The sequence below is a fragment of the Eubalaena glacialis genome, chromosome 8, assembly GCF_028564815.1.
Source record: "Eubalaena glacialis isolate mEubGla1 chromosome 8, mEubGla1.1.hap2.+ XY, whole genome shotgun sequence".
Classification (NCBI taxonomy): domain Eukaryota; kingdom Metazoa; phylum Chordata; class Mammalia; order Artiodactyla; family Balaenidae; genus Eubalaena; species Eubalaena glacialis.
Window position 1 is genome coordinate 126,249,781 of NC_083723.1, and position 18,328 is coordinate 126,268,108.

The 18,328-nt window shown below is 45.0% G+C and overlaps 1 protein-coding gene across 1 annotated transcript in view; it reads left to right on the forward strand.

The window, feature by feature from the left end:
- The window catches only part of DPP6 (dipeptidyl peptidase like 6), a 792,296-nt gene that overhangs the window by 591,143 nt on the left and 182,825 nt on the right, over positions 1-18,328 (forward strand). The window contains exon 7 of the mRNA XM_061198976.1: positions 7,258-7,339. Within this exon, the coding sequence (XP_061054959.1) occupies positions 7,258-7,339 (82 nt within the window). The remainder of the gene's footprint in view (positions 1-7,257; positions 7,340-18,328) is intronic.

Sequence of the window (18,328 nt, forward strand, 5' to 3'; positions counted from 1 at the left end):
CAGAAGGAGAATTTGGCAACTCGATGGTGATGGGAGATCTCAAGAGCAGCTTCAGCCTCACAGTGAGATGGAAGCCACGTTCCACTAGGTTGAGGTTGGGGTGGGAGGTCAGAAAATGGCCCCTGAATGGGACCTACTACTCACTGAGGTCCGGGAGAGAAGACAGGTCCGGGTGGATCGTAAGTGGATGGAGATGCCGCATCGGGTTGTGTTTTGTTTGTTCCTGCATTACGCGTCTTTTGTACATAGATGGGAAGGTGCCCCCGTGGAAAGGAGTAAGAAGGAGGAGAGGATGAAGGTAGAAAGTGCAGATGGAGCAAGTCCTAGGGAGGCTGGGGCTGCATAAACGTGACTCCACAGAAAAGGGAGCTCCTATGCTGGGTGGGAGTGTACGCTGGTGCAGCCACCGTGGAGGACAGTATGGAGGGTCCTCAGAAAGCTGAAAATAGAGCTACCATAGGATCCAGCAGTCCCACTCCTGGGCATATATCCAGACAAAAATTATAATTTAAAAAGACACATGCACCCCTATGTTCATAGCAGTGCTATTCACAATAGCCAAGACATGGAAGCAACCTAAATGTCCATCAACAGATGAATGGATAAAGAAGATGTGGTACATATATACAGTGGAATATTACTCAGCCATAAAAAAGAATGAAATAATGCCATTTGCAGCAACATGGATGGACCTAGAGGCTATCATACTAAGTGAAGTCAGAAAGAGAAAGACAAATACCATATGATATCACTTATATGTGGAATCTAAAATATGACACAAATGAACATATCTGTGAAACAGAAACAGACTCACAGACATAGAGAACAGACTTGTGGTTGCCAAAGGGGGTGGGGTGGGGGAGGGAGGATTGGGAGTTTGGGATGAGCAGATGCGAACTATTATATGTAGGATGGATAAACAACAAGGCCCTACTGTATAGCACAGGGAACCATATTCAGTATCCTGTGATAAACCATAATGGAAAAGAATACGAAAAAGAAAATGTATATATATGTATAACTGAATCACTTTGCTATATGGCAGAAATTAACACGACATTGTATATCAACTATACTTTAATAAAATAAAATTTTTTAAAAAGTTACCTACAAAAACACACAGGGGAACCTTAAATGCATATTGCTAAGTGAAAGAAGCCAATCTGAAGAGGCTACACTCTGTATGATTCCAACTCGATGACATTCTAGAAAAGGCAAAACTATGGAGACAGTAAACAAAAAAGTCAGTGATTTCCAGGGGCTGGGGAGCGGGAGGAAGGATGCATAGGTGGAGCACAGGGGATTTGTACAGCAGTGAAACTCTTCTGACTCTGAGATTGTGGATACATGTCGTTGTACATCTGTCAAAACCCATAGAGCACACAAGGCTGAGAGTGAACCCTAATGTAAACTACAGAATTTAGTTAATAGTGTATTGATATTGGTGCATCACTTGTCACAAATGTACCACACTAGTGCAAGAAGTTCATAATTCGGGAAACTGATGCCAGGAGAGAGGGGACATATGGGAACTCTGTAGTTTCTGCTCTGTTTTCCTGTAAACCTACAACTGCCCTGGAAAATAAATGTTAATTTTCAAAAATAACTAATAACTAATAAAAATAAATAATACAGTTTTACCAAGAAGGTAAGTGGGAAGGAAAGGATTTGATGGTTCTAGGCTGGAATGGAAAAGGAGGCACAGAGGAGGAGCTGGCTTAGACAGGAGAGGGGAGGCCTCATCCTCGGACACTGGAGTGAGGATGGACGGGTACCTACATGTGTGGGCAGAGGGGACGCCCCTGCCTCTGGTAGCAGGGAGCTGGGGTGCCAGCTGAGCCTTCCTGGAAGCAAAGGCTGAACCTACATTAAGAGTGAGGCCTATGAAAGACCAAAGGGCAGCAGCAGGATTGGGAGGAAAAAGCTGCAGGCCGCAAGGCAAACATGGCAGCTGCAAGGCTGGGAAAAGGAGAAGAAGCCGGATTGGGCCTCAGACTCCTGCATGTCTGACCACCTGGGACAACCCAATGGGGAGCTCAGAGCAAAGACTGCCCATCGAGGACCCTGCACTGGGTGAAAGTGTCAGGCTCCAGTGCCTCGGCCATGATCAGTCATGGGCCGGGGGCTGCCCAAGGTGAGCATGGCCTGGCTTGAAAGCTGAAGCCGACTCCTGATGTGAGCAGCTGGGAGCCGAGCCGCAGGTTCTTCCTGGAAGGTCATCAGAACCGGGGGCCCCTTCCTGTCTGCCCCACAGGTGGGCCTCCGCTCAGAGGCAGTAGATAAAAGGGGATGTGAAGAGAGCAGCAAAAGATTGGAGTTGTTGTTGAGAAGAACATGCCCACCCAAGACTTGGTTGTAAGGACAATGACGGGAAGGGTTGGAGACTCCAGCTGGCTCCGTGCTTTTCTCTGCTGCTTCCAATCAATGGTCTATGAAGGAGGTGGATTGAACATAAAACCAAGTTGGGTGTTTGCTAGGCTTGTGAGAGGGGAGCCATTCAGTGGGAGATTTGAGCAGAGGATGAATGACCATCAAGTGGATCATTGGAGGGGGAGTTGGAAGAGATGAGGCTGAAAGGCACTTTTAACATGAAAGCAAAATAATCTGACACAGTCGCAGGCAGATGCAAAAATACAGGCTTATTTCATAGAAACAAATGAGGAGGACCTGGTTGAGAGCTGACTTCTATACCCAAGTTCCCATCTAATGCAGAAACGTAGGACATGCGTTGGCTTGCTGGGTTCTGTGGAGTAAATTTGTCCCTATAGATGGTAGATGATTGTGCCTCTGGTTAGAATTACACCTAGATAGTGGTGCATGGTTGACTTGAATATTTACCAGTTTACCCATGAGTAAACAAACGGGCATTTTTCAAATATCTACTAGGTACGTGCTGTGCTACCTGGTTTCAGCATCTATAATGTAATACAGTATACTGTTGAGTCATGTGATCTGTGGTCATGTGTGATCAGCCCAGGCGCATGCTCTGTGCCTCGGGAAGCTGGCACTTGGCCGCTAGACTTCTGATCCCCAGCCCGTGGTTCTTCTGTTACTGTGCTGCCTCCACACTGGGGACACTCGTGTGATGTGTCGGTGATGAGCGGACGGAAATGTGCGTCGTCTCTAGAGAGGGTGTAAAGGTCTCCTGTGTGCAGGGGAGCAGAGGTCATAAAGCTGGAAGGTGTGCATGGCCGGGCGCTCACCCAACCTTCTGAGACACTTGATCCACTGGAGGTACCGTTTCCAGGTAGCATTTATGGAAATTGACACTCGTTAGATTGAAGAGAAGTTAGTCTGCTGTTCCTGAATATCCTAGACACCTGCTAGAAACCATAATCTAACAAACTGAATTTCAATACTAAGTAAGCCTGTTTCTTTCTGATCTCTTACCCTGTCCTCTGTGCTTGGAAAATTCTAAATCAACCCAGGCCAGGTGAATTCATTAGACCTTCAAACCTGCAAAAGGTCTTTTACTCAGGGCCACCCCCATAACCCCTCCATCCTTACTTATTTGCCTATTCAAATGTGTGTGTTGAGTGCTGATGCTGTCTAGATATGGAAGTAATTTTTTTTTTCAATTCAATATCGAGATTACAGTACGTTGGGAGGGGAAATCTCTAACTGTTCTTTATTTCCTATAATAATGTTTATGACCAATGAGACATAAGCTATTAAAATTCTTTGGAATTTTTTAGCTTTCTATTTTGAAGAATTTTGGGTGAAGAAAAGTTGCAAAAATAGTACAAAGAATTCTCTTCTTTTCCTCAACCCACTTCTCCTACTGTCAGTGTATTTTATAACCACAGTATAATTATCAAGAACAGAAAATTAACATTGGTACAATATTATTCACTCAATTACAGACCTTATTTGCATTTGACCAGTTTTTCTACCAGTGTCCTTTTTCTGTCTCAGGATCCCACATTCCTGTAGATGTTATTTCCCCTCAGTCCCCTCCAGGCTATGACGTTTCCTCAGTCTCCCCTTGTCTTTCGTGGAAAGAAAGATCACTTTTGAAGATCACTGGTCAGCTGTTTTGCTGAGCGCCTCCATTTGGGTCTGTCTGAAGTTTTCTCATGATTGGAGTAAGGCGATGCATTTTTGGCAAAAATACTATTACCGACCCACCCAAGTTGGTCCCCAACAGGGGTCTCCTGCCCGGTGTCGCTGGAGCCAGTAGAAGGGGACGGCGCTCAGTTCAGAGGCAGAGGGAAGTTTTGTTCTCTGAGCAAAGAACGGCTTGGGCTCTAGAGCCCGCGCTCTCCCCCACGCCGGGGCGGGGCTGCTTTATAGGGTCTGGTCGGCGGAGGGGGCGGGGTTCTCGGGGGCGGGGTTCTCGGGGGCGGGGCAGCCGCGCCGCTCACGCTCCGGATCGCAAAGTGCCGGGCGCAGCGGTTCTGCACACGGCCCGCTGCCGCCATCTTGAATCGCGGTGTCGTGAGCAGCGTCTGTGCACACGGCCCTGAGCCGAGGTGTCGGGCGCAGCCGTTTTGCGTCAGAAACTCTGGTCTGAGCGGGTGAGGCCTCTGCACGCGACCCCCTGTGAGCAAGTGAAGACCAAGCACAAAGGAAGAAAAGGTTAGATTTACTACCCAGATTCTGTTTTCATTCTCCGGGAATCGTTGACGGGGTTTGCCGGTGGCGATACCATATGTAGGATGTTGTCTCTCAGTGCATCTTGCTAAAGGTTCGTGATGTTGATGTGTTTCACTTCTGGGGGTGTTGACCCGTATCTCTGGGTTGAGTTGCTGTCTGCCAGGCTTCTCTCTGCAAAGTTGCCATCTTCTTCCCCTTTGTGGTTGATAAGTATCCTGCGACTGTGCAAATCTTGTTTCTCTTCAGACTTTGACCCCCTGATTTTAGCATCTCTTGGTGGATCTTGTCTGCAAGGTTCATCCCCGTGGTGTTGGTCCAAGGATGCCCCTTCCTTCTCCCCTTCTACATTGATTGATTGGAATTCTCTTGTGAGGAAGAGCTGGCTCTCCTCCCCCACTTAGTTATATATTGGATTATTTATTTATATTAGTAAGGATTCATGGATATTTATTTTATTCTATGGGTTAATCCAGTATTATCATTATTTTTTTTTGCTCAAATTATTCCAACTTTGGCCGTGAGAGATCCCTGTAAGTTAGGTTCTGCCTTCTGTTAACAAGCTCTACCTTTTTTGAGTATTTCCTTACTTTCTGGCCCATAAGATGTTCCAGACTCATCCTGCATTTTTCTTGTTCTAACCTGGATAAATTTCTTCTCCTAGAAGCACTATTTTTTTTTTTTTTAATTGGAAAATGGTGCTGAGAGAGCAACATATGAGCCCACTGGGTGGGCTCGTTGTTACTGGTGGTTATTGGATCTAGGCCTCTCTATGAACAGAGCAAGGACATGTATACTAACCTGTGGACTCACATATCTGGATTTTGGCTCTATCTGTATGTATGTGTGTGGATGTATAGGTGAGAAATGATATCAGTGTAGTTTCAATTTGTATTTCTCTAATTTTGTGTGTGTTTGAGTACTTTTTAATACATTTGAGGACCATTTTTCTATATTTGTGAATTATCTGTTCATGTCTTTTTCTCATTTTTTTTGTTGTGGTCTTTTATAACCTCCATATTTTAGAGTTATTTATGTAATAGGGATATTAACCATTTTTCCATGGTATTTGTTATTAATAGTTTCTTGCAATTTTCTATTGTTTGTGGGTTTTTTGTCATGCAAAAAAATTTTAATTTTTATGTAAATTTACCCCTCTTTTGTTTTATCACTTCTGGATTTTGAGTCATCCTTAGAAAGCCTTCCCCTCCACAAGGTTAGAGAGGAAATCACCTATGTTTACGAAAATACTTTGAAATATTAAAAAACATACAAATGGTAGGATTTGTTAAAATCATTTGGAAGCTGGCATGTTAGACGCCCTTCCTCTTCTAACTGCCTGGGTCCCAGCCTTCCCAGCCAACTCCTCTTGTCATGGTCACCCCTTACTCCGTACCTTATCACCCGCCTTCAGGCTTCCCTGGTTTCTCCAGACCGATCTCCACGCCATCTGAAACTACCCTGGGGCTTTGCAGACTGTCTTGTCTTCCCTGACACTTTTTACTCTGAAATGTATTCTGCTTTGCCCTGATAGTATTATTAAACATTTACTTTAGAATTTTCTACTGACTCAAGCTCTGGATCAGCACGTCCTTACCCATTTCACCTCCCTTCCCTTCTTGCTTCATCTTGGTTCAAGCAACTCCTAAAATTCACCATCTTTAGAATTCACCAAAGACCACTCAACCCTAGTCTCTCTGTAGATGAATGAGCACATTCATAGCTGTGTCTTCCCCACCAGAAACATTATAGCCGCGTGATAGGTAGGGTGCCCCCCCGACAGAGTCTGGCCTATTCGGCAGAACACAGGGAGCAGCACCCAGAAGAAACATGAACGTCAGTCTTTCCTACATGTGTGCACAGTGGCAGCCACGAAATATGCTGAGATAGTTAATGTTTATAAAAGTGTCAGTTTTTTTCTTTTTCGTTATGACTTTTATTCATTATGACCTTTATTTAAGTACATAGACAGAATTTTTTTTAGCATGGTGTTTTGCATATCAGTAAATTAAGAATGAAAAATGTAAGTGATGTTTGAAAGAAAAAAATCCTTCTCCCATGCTTTCTCTCACTCCTTCTCACCTCAGTGTCTCTCTGTCTCTCTGTCCCTCCCTCCCTCCTTCCCTCCCTCCCTTCTTATCAACACAAACCAAAGGGTGGACTCTGTCCCGAGACCTCCGGTTTTAAAAGGTCAGAATGACCTGGCATCATGCTTGGGAAAAAACCTATCTGCCAGGAAAGCCAGAGATGGAAATATAAGTTGTGGGGATTTATTACTGCATAGCTATGCATTTCCATTTTTAATTTTGACTATTATGGATATTTTAAAAGCTGATCTACAGACCTCTCTGCATGTTCTCTCTTGATGAATATTTACTATTGAAGTTAAGCAGTGATGAACCTATTGCAGGTTCATGTAAATTTTATATACATATATAAATATATATAAATATATAATTATATATATATATATATAATTTTATATATATATAGCTCTCTGAAGAAATCTAATGGAGGCTGAATGAGACATTTTATTTAATAACACAAGCTCCTGAAATTGATTCAATGGAAGAAAAAGGAGTAAGTTTCAGCTGGAGGATAATATTACAGCATCTTAAATGCTTGTTTCCCATCATTTTTCTTTGCTTGTTTTTTTTCTTTCAGGGATCCTCAAAGTCTAGATCCACCAGAAGTCAGCAACGCAAAACTTCAGTATGCAGGATGGGGCCCCAAGGGTCAACAGCTGGTAAGCACGTCGCTTTCAGTGACCAAGTTTCTGTGTTGAAGTTTCTGTTTTATAGACTGAATATATCTTACTATACTCAGAATCTGTGTTTGTGTGAATTTAAGTTTTGAAAAAGTCCCCCAGAACATCTGCATATGTAAATGGCCATTTCTTTTGCTCGAGAACCGTCTTGAAATTGGGAGAGCATACGCCTTGGTTCTGGTACCCTTTATCCTTAAAGCAGTCCCTGACGGGAGCGGTGTGTGTGTGGACTATAGACGTACTGTGAATCTGAGATGCACCTCGTCAGAGGACCGCAGATGGGAGCGATGAGAATCATGGAGTCATGGAAGGTTCTTCTGCTTTGCTCTTGGAGCTCTGGCTCTTTCCTTTGGCAGGTTTTATGAGAAAAGTAGATGTGCTGGCCATTGTAGAGCCGGGCTCCCTGCAAGTAGCATCTGCAGGGTCCGCCACAGCTAGTGTGGCCCTCTCTGCGTTACACCGAATATCTTCATGGATTCCCACTCAAACTGGCAAAACTAAGATGTTTCAAGAAGCTGAATGGCCAGGATGGTGTAGTGAAAAGGGGTCTGAACAACCGGTTAGAAGACAAAGGTTCTAACCCTGGGTGTTCACAAACTAGCTGCCAGGCTGCTGTCAGCTGGCCCAGCTACTGAGTGAAAAATCTGGATGAGGTGACCTTGCAGGTTTGTCCCAACTCCAGCGTTACGTTTGTCTAAAACCGGATGATAGTTGTTAGTTCCGTTCAGGAGGTTGCAGAAAGTGTCTGCAGTTTGAAGATCAGGTGACATGGTGGCTGATCATGTCACCATTTTCTTCTACATCTTTAAGCTGATTAACAAAGCTGCATTTTAAAAGCTTTCTTTTCCCAGAAAAAGCGCAGACAATGATCATTTTTTAAAACCTTGGGGCAAGATTCTATTGGATAGGCTGCCTACTGTCTTAGGAATTAAAACAGTCCTACTTTCCCCAATAGTACAATTATTTTTTCTTGGTTTCGTATTAATTCCATTGCCTCAAACTGATTTGAAGAAACAGGAGGGTATCGGCCACAAGGCTACTTTAGCTGTTACCCGAGTGTTCCTGGTGCTGCACACTTAGTGAGCAGAGGTTTCAAAAGGCACATTTAAGGATCTAAACCAGTGACAGCAGGTCAGGAGGGTGCTGCATGCTGACTCGGCAGGATGACAGCAGTCCATCAACGCAGTCAGAACCAGGAGAGAAAAGTCATCATTGCTCAAAGGCGCTAACTCTTACCCAAGGAAAAACTGCAGTTCCACAGGACACTGTAGAAGACCTAAGTGTTTAAAACTCATGTGACTGATCTCTGATAGTTAAGTCCCTCTGAAAATCAACGCTGGAAAACGTTTCTGGGAAGCAAATCTTTCCCACATCCATCAAGTCATTCCGTAAACATGGCACTGCACCTCCGTAGAGGGCTCTCCCCTTTCTCCTTGGTCCTTTGGGGGCCCACGGCACCACTCGGGGGAGGGCACAGGGAATGGGCACCTTACTGAGTGGTCATTGTCCCACCTTTTTATAGTCATCCGGAAAAGAACATCAAGACTTGCGCATTGTCGGGATGTCTTTCTACCTGCCCAGTGATTCTCACTAAACCTGCAGACTCACGTGGGCCCGTGGGAGAGGCCGGATGCTATAACAAGGTCATACCCCCTAGGCCTGCCTTCTGGAAAGGGCTTGCAATTTAAGGAAAAATCAACCCACAGCTGCAAAAGGAGGTGGTGTGTATTGCGTGCATGCACACGCACACACGCTTTAGGATTTGTCTAGAATGCGGGGCAGCTGGGGCCCTGGGCTGATCATTCTCTGGGCAACTTACTCATTGGCCAGTCCCTCCCCTGCCTGAAGCCACTGCTGCCTCCTGGACAATTGACTTTACACTCATGCCAGGCTGCCCAGTGGACGCGGCTGGGTTAAGTGATTACAGAAGTTATTATATTCATCTCTTAAAGAATAACCAGCAGCATAACTAGGCATCAAGTTCTCTGAGAAAGCTCCCCTGCCCACACGGCCGGGTGGCACCTCCGGGCGCCCACGTGCCACCGTGCAATCTCCTACCACACACAGTTTCCTGCCCACACATCTCTCGGCGGTGAGGTGGCCTCTGGTCTAAGCCTCGAGCACTTTTCATCTGTGTGTTCTGAGTGCCTAGCTCAACCCCTGGCGCTGAGGAAATATTTGTTGAGGTCAAAAGTGAGTGCGTGAATGGACGGGTTAATGATCAGCTGATACGTTCTTGTGGTCCTCAACCACTTAAACGTAAAGTAATTGGATGGAGGCAAATAGCCGGAATCTGCGTGTAGGTTTAGGATATTACTAACGGGGAGGGAAGTTCAGCTTCCTTTCTGCTTCAAGGAAGTAAAGGTTCAGTTAAGTAGTAATTGCTGATATTTGAGCTTAGTACCAGAAGTACTCTTGTGCTCATGGAATTTTTGAGTTTTTAAACTTTTCTAACTTTGCAGTTTTTATTATACTGTTCTTGTACTGAGTCTAGTAGGCAGTATAGCTCATCACTGAGAAGATAACCTATAGCTTGGAGCAGGGGTCAGCAAACTTTTCCCGTAAGGGGCCAGGTAGTAAATGTTTTAGGGGACCAAGTGCCCTCTTGACCATCCTCACCTGGGGAGGCCTGACCCCTGGGACCAGCACCCAGTTGACAGGGACTCCCAGTGGGCACTCTTGCCAAAGAAAATTCAAAACCCACAAGCAGGCCTTGTAAACACTAACGAATCTCATTGCCATTTTATTTTAAAAAGTAAATATTGCTCCCCAAAGGAAATGGACTCTAATTTTAATGAGTAATTCTCCTTTGGGAGCAGAGAACACAGCTGCGGTTAAAGTTCACCAGAGAACTTTCCCAGCATCGCCACCTCCTCATGAGGAGGGGTCTCAGCGATGCATTTGGGTCGGGAACCCCATAAACCACAGGAAGATGACACCGGGCACCAGGAGTGGTTTACAGGCATTTTCTCCAGTGCTTCGACGTGGCCTCCAATTAGTGGCTCTTACCTTTTAGGGTAGATTTTGTTAGACCTTCGATCACATCGTAGGTCATGAACACTGCCTGACTGGTCCCTGCACTGTTAGAGGGGAGGGAAAACCTTGACCTTGGGGAGGCCTCCAGTCTGCCGGAAAGTCGCTTCTGAAATGGTGCTGGTCTGTGTTCTTGGTTGTTCAAGACGGATAACCAGGTTGTTTCCAGAATTCAACATCATCTACTGAAAGCCTAGAGATAGGAAAATGGATTTGGATAGATTAAATGGGATTAAGTGAGAAAATACATGTAAAACTTTGAACAGGTTCCTGCCCCTTGCTTCCCCTTCTCCCGTTCTTTATGCGGTCAGTGTACGTAATGATGTACACTAAAACATAAACTATATCAAAATTTCTCTCCATATTGTATCATTCTCCAGGTATCCTCTGCAGATGAGGCTCTGCCTAAATTGAGAACGTCTCTGAGTTCTTTGATCTTTTCGTGAAGCCCTGCCCCCCCGTGCGTGTTTGTCTATTTATGTGAGGTTTTGTCTCTGCTGACCTAGAATATGATCAAATTATCCTTTCATTTCCTTGCATGTCATCTCTGCTAGAGACATTTAGTAAAAACACACAGACACTGAGGGCAGCTGCAGTGGCCTTCTTTGTGCTTACGGCTGACGGCGTTTGAGTTCAGGCCTCTTCAGGGCACCTTGCGGGCTAACACACGAGCACAGGGAACTTGGGGAATTTGTCGCGTGGCAATGTTTTCTTTTAGAACCAAGTGACGTGGGGACTTCTGCAAGCGTGACTGCACAGCATTAGACAACATTAAGAATTTGAGGCTGGAGTCTGTGCAGGTCCACTTGGTGGATCAGAGACAAAGAGACTGGGTCTCTGTTTGCTTGGCCTGCTCCCAGGATGGGGACAAATGAACAGTAAGCCAGTCGGGAAGTCTTCAGAATTGCAAAGTGAAGAGCAAGCAGAGGGGCTGGTGAGGGAACCTGGTGGCGGACGGGGCTGCGCCGCCCTTGGGGAGCGGATGGGGATGGGGGTGTGGCAGCCCAGTGGAAGAAAACTGAGGAGTGCTCATGCCTCTGCACCCCCACTCAGAAGAGGAAGCCGACTTACCCATCATCGCCCAGGGCGGGAGGCTGGGGTACGGATGACAGTGAGCTACTGCTCTGTGTCTCCCTGGAGACCAGAGAACAAAGTGAAGCATGTTTACCAAAGTTGGGATTCACCTTGACTTCACGATGACATGGCTTGTTAGACCCTAGGATACTTTTCCAGGCAAAGTCATGGATAGAATAATTTATCCAGGAGAGTCAAGGCGTCTTTGTTTAACAAAGGTGCTTTTTTTCACGAACAGTTCAGATATCAGCTCTCCCGACAAGGTCTCAGGGCAGGGGAACTGGACTCCTAAGCATTTGCCCATAGCCCCAGAGCTCTCGGGGGGTGACAGATGTGGCCTGTCAGCCAGCTAAACGTGAAGGACCTGGCAGGCCAGTCCTTTTGTGTATGCACAGTTTGGATGCTCATCTGTTTACTGAGCACTCCCCGTGTCCTGGACCCTCTGCCAGCTCCTGGAGCTGCAGAAGAGAGGCATGGTTCTTTCCTCACCGACTTCCGCTTCTGGTGGAAGGTGCCTCTGTCACCACGGTCAACAGCTCTTGGCAACCGCGATTGCTTCGTGTTGCGTGGTCACCCTCAGAAATGTTCCCCGCCCCGTCTCTGTCCACTCCGCCCAGACTTAGTGTCCTGTCCACAGCGGGAGCTGCAGGAGGTCGGTAGCTGCCCAAGCCTCTTGGACCCTCCAATCTGGATAAAATGATTCTGCTGGAACAAAGCCCTCCCAGGTCTCTCCCTGCTCAGCCAAGACACTGAAGTCCGGGCCTCCCCCCGGGAGTGAACTAGGTCACCTGCTGTCCTGTTGATTCTCTCCAGCCCCACACGTCCATCGGGCTTTCCTCCCCGAGTTCCAGCAACCTTTCCTCATGGAAACCTTTACACCTGTGTTCTCCGAGTTACCTGGTGGGGACACCTTTGCAGAGTCTTGGGCCAGGCTGTACCTTAGTGATGATTACACTTCTTAGGCCTGGGATGTAACAGCTGTGACTCTAAAGGACTGAGTCTGCTCTAAGGAAACTAAGCTTTAAAAGTCAACTTCTTAGGAGTCCTTTTGTCTCAGTGCTGTTTTCCCGCCTACTTAACAACACCATTTTATCAAAGGAGGTTATTTTTCTTTCTAACATGTCACCAGCAGGAAAAAAAAAAAGAAGAAGAAAGCGAGGGTCTTACTTCACCTGTTCACTGGCCCTGGCTCATGCTTCTTCCCCCCAGATGGCATCACGATACGCTTCTATGGGTCAGTGGAGGGTTCAGGAAAATCCAGGCAGAAGGTTTTTGCACTCCCACTGGGTCACTTCATAGCATTCGAGTTCCCACTTTAAAGAAAACAAATTTTTATTTTTATTTTTTTTCCTCTAAATACAGCCTTTATTATGATCCTTAAATTTTTGATGAAGTATTTGCATTTTCACTCCCTTCCAGACCATTTGTAATTTCAGATTTGATTTCTTTTTTGATCCAAGGTATTTTATTAATTATAATTTTCAATCTGTTTAAAAAACTACTTATTCCTAGCTTTATTTTAATCATAGAGCATGCCCTATACAGTTTCTTTAGCCAAGTATGTAATTAATTCTTATAAACATTATACGGATATATATACACGATGTATTTTTCTATTTAAAAACTATAAAATTGTATTATTCAGTTCTTTTTTGTATGTCCCCATTTTTGATCTAACACAGCTGTCTAATTCTGAAATAGGCAGACTAAAGGTTACCAATATATTTGTGTTTTAATTAAATTTTAATTGCTTTTCTATGTATTTTTGCTTTATATTCAGTTGCTATGCATTTTGATGCATGAAGGCTTATGACAGGTATATGTTTATTCTGTCTAGTATTTTTTTTTTTTTTTAATTTTTTTTTAATTTATTTATGGCTGTGTTGGGTCTTCGTTTCTGTGCAAGGGCTTTCTCCAGTTGTGGCAAGCGGGGGCCACTCTTCATCGCGGTGCGCGGGCCTCTCACTATCGCGGCCTCTCTTGTTGCGGAGCACAGGCTTCAGACGCGCAGGCTCAGTAATTGTGGCTCACAGGCCCAGTTGCTCCGCGGCACGTGGGATCTTCCCAGACCAGGGCTCGAACCCGTGTGCCCTGCATTGGCAGGCAGATTCTCAACCACTGCGCCACCAGGGAAGCCCTGTCTAGTATTTTTAACCTAGATTCATTATCTGATTTTATTTTTTTAATTTGAAAATGAATCTTTAAAAATAACTCATTACCATTGTAAAAATTCATGCTACCGAAATGTCAGTAATTCAGCATAAGATACTAGATGAAGAGATTGTTCTTGAAAACACTTTGTCAAATGGAATAAATGGCAGAGAGAATAGACGCGAAGATTGGAGTGCATTTGCCTCCTGCCCCTCTCAGGTGTAGGTGCCTGCAGAGAGCTTGGCAGCCGTGGGGAAGACCTCAGCTCTCGGGGTGACAACCAAGTGCAGGTAGAAGGGCCCAGTGGGTGGCGCTCACCCTGCAACACTGAGCTCAAAGGATGGGCAGGTGTAGCCAGGACACCTTCCACTACACCGGGAGTCCAGGAACCAACCAGATTTGAACCTAGAAGCCCTGATCTAGCCTCACCACCACCTCATCCATCTCAGAATCTGAAGATCCCCATCTTAAGCCTTAAAAGGAGAAGGAAGTTTTATTTAGTTTGTTTTGGTTTTCAAGGACCATTAATAACAAAAACATTGGAGTTGAAGGGTCATTTTCAGATCTTGCTGCTGGCACGTGCTAAAGGCATGGTCTGGATTAAGTTACTTAACTTCTCAAAACCTCAGTTTCCTCATCTGTAAAATGGAGATGATAATGCATATCTTGTAGGAGTCACCATATGGATTAAGTTAATCTGTTTAAAGTACATGGCGTGGAACCTGGTATGAAGAAAGTGCTCGCTGAGGAATGGCATTTATTGTTGTTCTTGCTTTTAGGGTTATTACATGGCTTAACCAAAATGTAGAGAATGAGAACAAAATATGAATTTCATCAGATGAGAGTCTGGTATGTGTAGGAAGTTGAGTGGGGCTGCGTTTGATAGAGCGGGGCGATGCCGGCTATAACAGAGGGTCTGGGTGGGGGGCCATGGGCTGTCTCTTCCCCGACTCTTCTCCGACTCCTGGCGGGGAGGGAAACCGTTCGCCAGATACACCATCAACTCCTATGCCTCTAAGCCTTTGGCTCCACATAGGTTTTCAAACATGTGTCTCTTTAGAAAAGACCATTATCAGGTGACAATTCCCCTGCGCTGATGCCACCGCAGGATTATCCCTGGAGGAACAGAGAGAATACATTCCTTATAAGAAGCCTGGGCAGTATATATATAGAAGTCCATGCCACTCTCTTTCTTCGTCCCAGCTTACCCTTCCCCCTCCCCGTGTCCTCAAGTCCATTCTCTACGTCTGCGTCTTTATTTCTGTCCTGCCCCTAGGTTCTTCAGAACCATTTTTTTTTTAAAGCCTTATTCTTTTAAATTTTATTTACTTATTTATTTATGGCTATGTTGGGTCTTCGTTTCTGTGCGAGGGCTTTCTCCAGTTGTGGCAAGTGGGGGCCACTCTTCATCGCAGTGTGCGGGCCTCTCACTATCGTGGCCTCTCTTGCCGCGGAGCACAGGCTCCAGACGTGCAGGCTCAGTAATTGTGGCTCACGGGCCCAGCTGCTCTGCGGCATGTGGGATCTTCCCGGACCAGGGCTCGAACCCGTGTCCCCTGCATTGGCAGGCGGACTCCCAACCACTGCGCCACCAGGGAAGCCCCCATTTTTTTTTTTAATTCCATATATATGTGTTAGCATACGGTATGTGTTGTTCTCTTTCTGACTTAACTTCACTCTAAATAGATAGCTAGTGGGAAGCTGCTGCATAGCATAGGGAGATCAGCTCAGTGCTTTGTGACCACCCAGAGGGGTGGGATAGGGAGGGTAGGAGGGAGATGCAAGAGGGAGGAGATATGGGGATGTATGTATACGTATATGTATCGCTGATTCACTTTGTTATACAGCAGAAACTAACACACCATTGTAAAGCAATTATACTCCAATAAAGATGTTAAAAAATAAATAAATAAAATATATCCTACAAAATAAAATAAAATTAAATTAAAAAATAAGAAGCCTGGGCAGTCAATGCCCAGAACATGTTCATCCTCTAACTGGAAGCTAGTTTCCTTGGACCATCATCTCCCCACCCTTCCCCCCACCCCACCCTCTGCCCCCTGGTGACCACCATTCTACTCTCGGTTGCCATGAGTTTGGATTTTTTAGATTCCACATATAAATGAGATCATACAGTATTTGTCTTTCTGTCTGACTTATGAAATGCTAATTAAGTGAATGGAAGGAGGTAATCGTTTTGCAGTAGAGAAGTGTATCAATCAATGTGCTGTACACCTTAAACTTACACAGTGATACATGTCAGTTATGTCTCAATAAAGCGGGGGGAGGGGGCAGGCGGGAATCTAAACAAGCCTGTGGGACTTCCTGTCTCCTTCTCCCTCCTGTAAACCAGAGTCCCCAGCCCCAGGACCTCCAGCTGGTCGCTGTTCTCCAGTCCCTACCGGCAGCCACGGGGAACTGAGCAGAAATGGATGAGCTGCCTCCCCCAGGTCACAGCCCCCAAGGGCATTACTGCTCACCCAGTTCTGAAAACAAGGGAGCAGGGAGCGTTTCATCCACGTTGACAAGTCCGACCAGGGGAGAAAGATTGATCTTTCCAGCAAGAGATTATTTAATGAAATGTCATAGACATGGGGAGAACCAGACTGAAGTGACACCCCATTAATAACTTATAAAAGCCTCTAATCAGTTTGGGTTAATTTGGTATTCATTGTAAAAACATTCATCATGGGCACTGAAGTCCATGACAGCAGCCAAGAAATTAATTCACGGGGATGGAAATCGCCTTATGTGTCCTCAAATAACGGATGGAGCCGGTTTGGTGAGTGATTTACTAGCTCTGCCAAGGGTACCCTTCACATTTAAGGCAATGTGTTATCACTTCACGGCTCTGTGGGACTCAGTCACTTTAATATTCACTTGCACTCAAGTAAATAAGCTGAGTTTTCAGCAAATAACCTGAATGGATGGGGCAGAGCTACCCGATGATCACAGTCAGAGAACCAGGACGATTAGGAAGTGGTTGCCAGGGCTTTTCCCTTTGACCAGCAGCTTCTCTGAAGATACAGGGATTTCAAAACACAAAGGCAACTTCATCATTGGAGCGTTATAGAGGAAGTGAGGAAAGCAGTGTAATTAGTAAATTATGATTCAGTGCAGATTCTTTTTAACTTCTGTCATGCTGTGTGAATATGGGGGGCATAAGAGAAAATTCATTCTCAAAACAGTATGAAAATATATAGTAAGAGTCATGAAGACATTCCTGCACTTTAGCACAGAAACCCCTGTTAAAGAGAAGCCAAAAGCTATATAAACAAAGACATTCATAATGCTATTATCTATAATAATGATTTTAAAGGCTGGAAATATCCTACGTGTTTATAGGAGAGCAATTTGGTGAAGTATGGTACATTGACAGGATGAGCCATTATACAACCATCAAAAAGTAGCAGGTAGACTGTATAGGAACAGGGGAAGTATACCATCTACTAAATAAGATTAGGGCTAAATATAAGCTGTTTGGTATATATTTGCATATGGGGAAGGATAACTATTTGGGCCTGGCCAGACTATGGGCATTTTACCCATTTCTAAAAGTTTCTTGGATGAGCAACATTACATATTCATTAAAAATTGAAAAGAAAATGTATTGTCAAGGGCAACGTTTAGGAATTCCACTCAGTAGACGTGTGTTCCAGCCAAGGGGGGCGGGGGTCAAGCGTGGTGGTTTTTGCAAACTGGTCCTTGGGACAAGGGTGCTTCAGTCGCACTGGGTTCAAAGCACTGTGCATGTGCCCTTTCTCCCGGGCTCTGCTGCAAACCCTCAGGAGGGATTTTCCAGAATTTACTTGTAAGCCAGAGCAGTGGAGAAAAAGGTGGACTCGGGGTTGAAAACCGGTCCTGACCTAGTTGTGCACGTAGGTCTGTGAAGATAAACCATGTTCTCTTCCTCATCAGAGCTTCCCTAATGCGATCGTGATGGGAGCAGTGTATTATTTTTTTATAAAGAATCTAATTTCGAAGGGTGCCCACATCAGCCTTGAGAATATTAGGTTAGAGAATTTCAGGATAATCTATCAAATAGAATTTAAAAGCAGGTCCAGAGTTCTACATTAAGAAAGAGTGCATTTAATGATAGATTCCTTAGATAGTGTAACAAGGCAGTTATAAATTAAAATAACCTTTTTAGACGTTAGGACGTGGGTTGGAGGCCACAGTTCCATTTGCAGCCATGGACAAACCCATCATTTCCCATTATGTGCAGAACAGGTTCTGGACATTCAGATATTCCTTTTCAGTAGCCTCGGGGGTGATCTACACTATCTGTGCTGCTAAGAATCTCTTTAGTGTCTGTAATGGACTTTTACAGGATATTTTGCGGCGGACTTCTCCCATTTGGGTGGAGGGAACACCTCTTTCTCATAATTCCTAAAATGTCTCACAATTGGAAAATATCAAAGTAATGGCTCCATCTCTTCGTCTCCATAAAATAACCATGACTTGTTCTTTCTCTAAACTGCTGTAATATTGTCAGCCCTACTTATTGTGGCAGTTAATCAGTTTCCTCGTTTTATTATTCAACTATTTCACTTGTGAATAACTTTATTTCCCAGACCAAATGTAAGCTCTTCAAGGACAAAGAATGTTTTTCATTACGTTTCGATCTTCCCCAGCGCAGGGCTCCCCTGAGCAGAGCCCGGCTTCTGAGCGAATACCTGGCAAATGCGCGGCATCCCAGAGGGAAAATCA